The sequence below is a fragment of the Candoia aspera genome, chromosome 3, assembly GCF_035149785.1.
Source record: "Candoia aspera isolate rCanAsp1 chromosome 3, rCanAsp1.hap2, whole genome shotgun sequence".
Taxonomy (NCBI): Eukaryota; Metazoa; Chordata; class Lepidosauria; order Squamata; family Boidae; genus Candoia; species Candoia aspera.
The window spans coordinates 75,957,295-75,965,096 of NC_086155.1; the positions used below are offsets into that span (position 1 = coordinate 75,957,295).

Here is a 7,802-nt window from a genome sequence, read left to right on the forward strand (position 1 = left end):
AAATGAGTTAAAATAAGTTAATTCTGAAATAAAATCAAAAGAAGCCTAACAAAGTACTGATTTACTGATGGAACAGTATGATTCAAGATGGTAAGAGGAACTGTTGGCAGTATTTTACACATTTCTGCAGAAGTAGCACGATCTGCTACCAAAATATGGCCTGGAATCAATAAATCAGTAATAAAAAAGAAATAACACTACACGAACACCTGTAAGCACTTACAGGAGAGAACACCTATATTACTAAACTTTATACTTCTGATCTCACTATGTAAAAAACAAATGAATTAATTAAAGTATTTCTAATCATCTTTCAACTGCTGGATTCCATTATTTCTATTTAACTGGCTTAAAATTTCCAGCAAATGTTTCATTAGCTTTTGGGACTATTTTAAACATTTTTCTAGCTGTAGTATACCTTATGTTTTCTATCTGGAAAGGAAGCTTCTTTTAAACTAGAACCTTAAAAGGTTACCTCTGAATCCAAGCAGACAACCACAAATAAAAAGTCAGATTCCATACAGGTGCATTGTTAGGTTTTGGCTTAGAGTGGTATGGAAATCCAACTACCATAGTTGTAAATCTTGCTTTATGGTTTAAAGGTATGTGACTCTATTTTAAAACACCATCAAAATATAGCTTATTCTGGAGTCCTTGGTGCTCTCTGTTTGCCTGCAGATGTTTCAATACCCAAGTAGGCAGTATCATCAGTGGTGCTGGCCCTAATGATGTTACCTAGTTGTGTAATAATACATCGGCAAGCAAATAAGCAAGCTCAGAGCACCAAGGACTCCACAGTCAACCTTGAGCTACATGTATTCTCTTCTATTGGACAGCTTACTCTAATAGGTAAATCCGGTCACTAATCATGATTTGTTGACTAAGGTTCAATTGGCAGTTTACACATCATATGTAAATGGATACTTTTTACACTACATTGCTTTCCCACTCTATCCTTCCTATTCCAAAAAGATTTCTTGAGAATTAGAAGACATTTCATTATTTCAGAATCTATGAAAATCAGTTACAGATGATATATTCATGGAGAGTTCTGCTTACAGAACACAAGACTCAGTCTATTGGATAAATTTATTATTAATCCTTTTACATTTGCTATCTGAATCTATTGTTATACGGAGGATGATTAAAGATCAAGAATAGTTTGAGAAAGTATCCCCAAAGAGACTATATAGCAAACAGATATCCTCAGAGACATGTTTGAAAACTACACTTTGCTACTTTCCTAGAATACTGTCTTTATAAAAGGCTAGTAAACAGCAGAAAGAGAACCAGTCTGGTGTAATGGTTAAAAGTACTGGAGTGGGAAGACCTGAGTCCTAAGATTCCCAGAGTCTGAAAGCCAACTGTGTGACTTTGGCCAGTTGCTCTTTCTCAATCTCAACCCTACACTGGGAAGTACGAACAAAACCCTCACATCCTAGAAGAAAGTAATGGTGAATCTCTTCTGCAGTATTGTCAAGAAAATTGCATGGACCTGTACAGAGTCCTCAGGAATCCAGATTGACTCAAAGACACCCCCACTCTGCACAAGCTGGAAATATTTATTATTTATTTTCTATTCCGCCTTTGTTATTTTTATAAATAACTCAAGGTGGCGAACATACCAGATACTCCTTCCTCCTCCTATTTTCCCCACAATAACAACCCTGTGAGGTGATTTGGGCTGAGTGTGTGTGACTGGCCCAAGGTCACCCGGCTGGCTTTCATGCCTAAGGTGGGACTAGAACTCTCAGTCTCCTGGTTTCTAGCCCGTTGCCACTAACCACTAGACTAAACTGGCTCTCATACCTATGCAATAGCTTATAAACAGCCACTCAGACAGTTGCATCAACACTTTCTCCCCCTAAAACCACAACACCACCATGCAAGCCTAGGAAAAGGCAAAAGTGAGTGACCCATTCTGAATCTGAACATTTTATCCTCTTTGGATCCAAATAGCTGCACACTCCTACTCCTGCCAGAATATAGCTTCCATAGTTGAACGTTGTTAAAAAAAAATCTGCATTACTAAATTAAGCAGTGTCCTTCTGAACCCATTCTCTCTTGTAAGTGAAATCTTGTGCACCATTATCAAATTATCAGAACACAGATCATAATTCAATAGGTCTAGTCATCTGCAAGTAGATTAGTAAAGACTCCTGACTAAAAACATTCCAGCTGATGGTTTAACATTAATACCGATTTATGTGGAAAAATGATAAGCAACTTTCTATTATTTCTTTTCACTAACACAAAACCAAATTCACGATTGTTTTCTATCAAAGAGCATGGATTACTTCATTAAGTTCATTTTCCTATTTAAGTCTTACTGTGAAAGGTCCCCTGTGCAAGCACCAAGTCATATCTGAGCCTTTACTAGCCAAAAATCAGGAATCTATGTAGAGTGCAGGATAACCACTCTTTGCATCTGATGAAGTGAACTGCAGCTCATGAAAGCTTATGCCTTTTAATAAAATTTCTTAGTTGGAAAAAGTGCTACCAAATTCCTGATTTTACCATCACAGACTAACAGGGTTCTCCTCCTATAATGTGTACCACCTAGCAGAATCCTGTGAATAGCAAGATAATATAAAATTGCAAACATCTGCTCTTCGGGATGGAGGGAGAAGTGTCAGAAAAGATCAATATACACAACTCTGATACGCAACCCATTTGTGTATATGCATATATTAAATGGCATGATAACTTGTTATGGCAAATCTTATGTACTTACAATCATTATTTGGGGGAGCAACTTTCTTAGGCTCTGGTTGATCTGCAAAATCAAGAATTTTTTAAATGTTTTGGGTCATAAATATAGGTAACTTAAATAAATTGCTGTTCCAGAAGTTCAAAATGCAACTTGTCCAGTGCATTTTAGCATGTTTTTGAAATTTCAGGGAATAGATCATCTAAACAAAGAAAAATCTTATATGTTTAACAATTGGTTAGTGTAATTGGGGAAAAATGCAAAGTACTTTCATTTATCATGTAACATGTCCAATAAAAACACACAGGTTTAAAAACAGTATTATGGAAATCCAGGCACTAAAATGTAACAAACATTTAACTGCATTATTAGTAATTTGACACTAAAGCTAATGATGCTTCTGTAACAAAAACTGAAACAACCACCATTGTGAGAAATAATCATTTTACAATTATGTCTGACAACAATCACAATATTAAACAGAAAATCAAAGTTTAAAATTTAACCAACACATAGCAATACAATCTCAAACTGGGGACTGTCATACAAGCTTCCTTTTCAAATACTGAAAATTTCACGGCATAAGACTTCAAAACAGGAGATTCAAAGCCACTACCATAGCTACTATCCAAATTCGTTTAGTATGAGTGAAAGTCGTAGATAACCAATATCTGATAAAAATTACTTTAAATGTTTCCTTCCCACCCCATATTAAGGAATATATGAACCACCACAATTAAGTGCAGTAAAAGTCAGACACATATTCCAAGAAATGTGTGTGTCATCCATTGCAAAAGATTCACTAGTTCATTTCACGTTTACATACTAAACACAGGTAATAAATAAAAATTCCTGCCTTTAAAAGGAGAGGGCATTCCCTCCCAGTGTGTTGTACTGCTCGGACTTGTCCAAGAGCCATCTACACATAAAATAAAAAGAATACATTACATACATCATTTGAAGCATCATTAGCTCAATCTTGAATATTAAAAGCCTCACTATTAATAAAAGGCACTTCATTAAAGTACACAAGTACTCCTTGTCAAGAGCCTTGGAAATTTTCTGCAAACAAAATTATATTCCTTCAAAACCTACATCTCTTCCAAGATCAGAAATCTGTCTTCATGAATTTAAAAAATACTATATTCTTTAAAAGATAAACACAGTAAACTCTTTTAAGACCATGAGCCTAAAAATTAAATTTGCTATACATTTCACTAACATATTGCAGAAGGAAAAAAAAAGTCACAGCATCATCTTATCTGGGTTCAAACAATTTAGAAGACATTTTCTCCCAAATCTAGCTGTAAATTTGTGATTTTTGTGAAACTGCGTTTCATTTTAAAAAGTTGCACCTGCACAATGCAAAGTTTGAAAGAGTAATTCAAGAATAGTATTTTGAATTGACTATAGAAGTTGTTAATGTTTTAATACAAAGAGTTTTAAAGAGTATTTACCTACCTTCCCAGATTCTTAAAATGTAAATATCATTGCTATCTACTTTTAAGAGTACCCCAGCTAGCTTTTAAAGGTCTTATCTAAAGGTCATGTATATGTTTAAGATGGACTATTCCGTCTTCTAAGCAGAAACTGCACAAGCTCTCACACACACTCTTCAGTCAGTGTTTATAATTTTGAGAAAGTAATATATCAGCATTTGCAGCATACCTCCATCTTCAAGAGGTCTTTTTTGTCCCCCATAACTGTAATCATTTGAATTCACAGATGTCCCTGATTCATTTCCAATTTTTGCTGCAATCTGAAAAAAAGATACACATTTGCTTTTACCAAAAAAAATTATATCATACTACTTTCTAAATTGTTAATAAACAAACATACTTAGCATCCAACATTAGGATAAATTTTCCTTTTGTTAAGAAATCATTACTGATAATTCAGTTTCATACATGCTCCACTGATCACTAATTACATAACACAAATAGTCTATACTTGTTGCAGCCATTAATGTATATTAAATTATTTATCAAACTGCTTAACACACATGAGATGCTGATAGCTAACTGCTATCTGTTTTGTCTAAACTGTTAAAAGAAAATGAACTGGAAAAGAACCTATACCCTGGTGTATGAATCTTCCTCATCCGTTACTTCCAAAAAGCTAGACATCAGCCTGCCAATTAAAGAACTTGGCTGAACACCTGAATATCTGTAACTATTATCAGTCCGTGTAGATCCTCTGTAACAAAGCCAAAGGGAGGATATGAATTGAATAAATACCACTACACCACCAAGATTATACAACTAAACTGAGTGCAATTACAGAATGAGAAAATGTGTGTATTACTATACGAAAAGCACTATATTTAAAACAGTAGGTTTTATCAATAGGTGCCTTTTTAAAGCATGACCACAGAATTTGTTTCTAACAGCAGTCCAATCTTATTCATTCTTTCCTAGAAGTCAATCCCATTTGTTTCCACTTCAGTGGAGCTTACTGCCAAGAGTAAAGCTATTTAAAATAATATTGATGAAATATCAAAGTGCAATGGAATTGTCTGTTGATCAAGACACTACAAAGGGTAAAATGTGCTAATTTGCTCACCAATATATGAATGACTGTCATACAACTTTGGAAATAACTGTTACTACTACTTTCCCCTTTGATTGCACTGTTTTCTATTATCTCATCCCCAACTCCATGGGCATATATATTTTCCTTTCAAACAGTATGAAATTCAACCTGAGTGGCTCAGCTTTAAGCTTGCATGTTCCTTTCACTTCTGTTCCATATGAAACAATTCTTTCTGATGTTTTTAATTTGAAGTAAATGACATTCTGAGTTGAAATCTGATTCAAACAAAAGCAGTAGGAGTAAATAAGGAACTGATTAAACTTGAAGGTACTAGCCATCTTTAAGTCATTCCAGTGGATCAAATTTGATTTAGCACTGGAATGCATATAACACTGGGAACTTCAAGCTCCCTCAACTCCAGGAGAAATTCGCAAGTTTTTTTTTCTAATCATATATTTAACTCACAACAGTATTGTTTTTGTAGTTTTAAGGTGTATCACATTCCCTTCCCTTCTTCTATTAGGTTTAGTGATTTTTTTTTAATCTGTTCAATCATGTCCAATTCTCAGAGACTGCCTGGACAAGCCCCTGCAGTTTTCTTGGCAGGTTTTTCAGAAGTAGTTTGCCATTGCCTCCTTCCTAGGGCTGAGAGAAAGTGACCGGCCCAAGGTCACCCAGCTGGCTTTGTGCTGCCTAAAGTGAGACAAGAACTCTCAGTCTCCTGGTTTCTAGCCTGACGCCTTAACCACTACACCAAACTCTTAGTGGTATACCTTTGTTCTTTTTAAAGCAAATGTGATTTTATTCATACTTAGGAAAATGTGCTAACACTGAAAGTCATTCTGTATTTGAAAAACTGTACTGCATGTTATGCTTGTATCTCCACGGTGTGTATGCTTTTCCCTTTCTTATAACTGAGCATATTTCAAAAATGTGAAATAATTGCTTTGTGTTTGTTAAAACATTAACTATAATACAAAAAAGGGCAGGAAACAAAGAAAGCCTCACATTATTTTTAAATAATCTCTTCAATAATGAAACATCTCACAGAAGCCAAATAGGAGGCAGCAGCAAAAGATTCTATTCTTTTTCTACTTCACTAAAATGTAGGACTGCTTTGCCTATTTTTCAATTAACTGAATTTTCTCTGAATAAAAATGCAAGGAATTTTAAATCAAATTTTATCTTCATTTCCAACAACAAAATACATTTATGGGTTTAAGTCCCAGAACAGCACCAAACACCTCCAACAGTAAAGAACTGAACAGCTTTCCTTAGTCATACAAAGCCCAAACAGAGAAAGAAATGTTAAGAGCAATTTCTAAACATTAGAACACCTGGAAACTCTAACACATCAGAAATAGGTATCACCTCTAAAACGTTTATTATTGGCCAATTAAGAAAATGGGTGGGCCTGATGGAAGCTGTAGTCCATGTCACTTAGGGGGCAGTAGGTGCCTCCTCTTGGCCTTCCTACAGAAACAAAAGAAACTATTACGCTTATTACTCGGTTTTGAAACTGCCTATGTTTGTGCACGGAAAAAAGTTGAACTGGAGAGCACCAGCTTAGAAAAACCTGCTCTAACGAAGGCAGGAATACGCCAACAGTTCCTCCGGTTACCGACATTTTCCACCGAGCGAGGTATAAGCGAGTACAATGGAAAATACTGCACAACATGCCGGCATTAGGTGGGGGACAACGTAAGACCCTCTGCACAGTAGAAGCGAGATCGGACTGGGGAGAGTTCAGAAAAGCGGACACACCCGACTCCCTGTTAATTCGTTTCTTTAACAAATAAAGGCAACGCCATTTCCAGAAAGTAAAGCTGGAAGGACACTGGGAAAATAACTTTCCGCAAAATGTGAGAGTTTAAAAAGTAAAGTAATTCGGTAACTTTGATTCTCAAGCTAATCCCCTTTCTCTTTCTCCGCCTTCCTCTCACATAGCGGAAACGTAATGGATACCAGGCGACTTGGCCCCCGCGCTTTTGTAGGTAGTGAAGCGACCAAAGCCTTCAACACGCCGAGTACTGAAAAGCCTCCCAAAGAAAAACCACTCCAGTCCTTCACGGGGGCCACTCAGAGCGCCTCCGGAACAGCGGTGGGCCCTGGGTTGTCTCCCTTGGCGAAAGAGGCCGAGTGGTGAATGGGAGAAGCCAGCGGCCTGCTTGAAAGTCTGAGGAGCCAGCCAGAAAAAAATCACTTCAGGGCTCGTAATACACACCTGCCTAGCCCGTTGCAGCGCGTCTTTAAAAGCATCATTAACTGCCCCGCCACCTCCTCCGCCTCCGCCGGGGGCTCCCGAAGAAGGAGGGGGCACCGTAGAATAATCCGACATGTCTCCTTCGCTACTTCCTACCGTCCTCCCAGCCTGCCAAGAAAGAAAGAAAATGGCGGCGGGCGGGAGCCTTTCACATTCCTGCGTCGCATCGTGTTTCACGAGAGGAGGAGGGGAGGCCGCTAACATCCTCGCGAGACTTCTAAGAAAGAGACGCGAGATTTTGAGCAGAACGAACCGAGAGGATGAAGGCGGGAAAGAAGATTTCCCCCCTCTTCAAGC

The 7,802-nt window shown here is 37.2% G+C and overlaps 2 protein-coding genes across 7 annotated transcripts in view; one reads left to right on the top strand and one right to left on the bottom strand.

Moving 5' to 3' along the window:
• Nucleotides 1-7,689, bottom strand: part of FUBP1 (far upstream element binding protein 1) — a 30,939-nt gene extending 23,250 nt beyond the window's left edge. For 2 of the 6 annotated variants that reach the window (XM_063298157.1, XM_063298156.1), the window contains exons 1-4: nucleotides 7,467-7,689; nucleotides 4,379-4,469; nucleotides 3,567-3,629; nucleotides 2,735-2,776 (exon numbers count right to left, since the gene is read on the bottom strand). In XM_063298157.1, coding sequence (XP_063154227.1) covers nucleotides 2,735-2,776; nucleotides 3,567-3,629; nucleotides 4,379-4,469; nucleotides 7,467-7,580 — 310 coding nt within the window. In that variant the 5' untranslated portion in view covers nucleotides 7,581-7,689. The remainder of the gene's footprint in view (nucleotides 1-2,734; nucleotides 2,777-3,566; nucleotides 3,630-4,378; nucleotides 4,470-7,466) is intronic. The other 4 variants (XM_063298158.1, XM_063298160.1, XM_063298159.1 and 1 more) reach the window with 4 other exon arrangements.
• The window catches only part of NEXN (nexilin F-actin binding protein), a 269,027-nt gene that overhangs the window by 55,350 nt on the left and 205,875 nt on the right, over nucleotides 1-7,802 (top strand). The gene's annotated exons all lie outside the window — the stretch shown is intronic.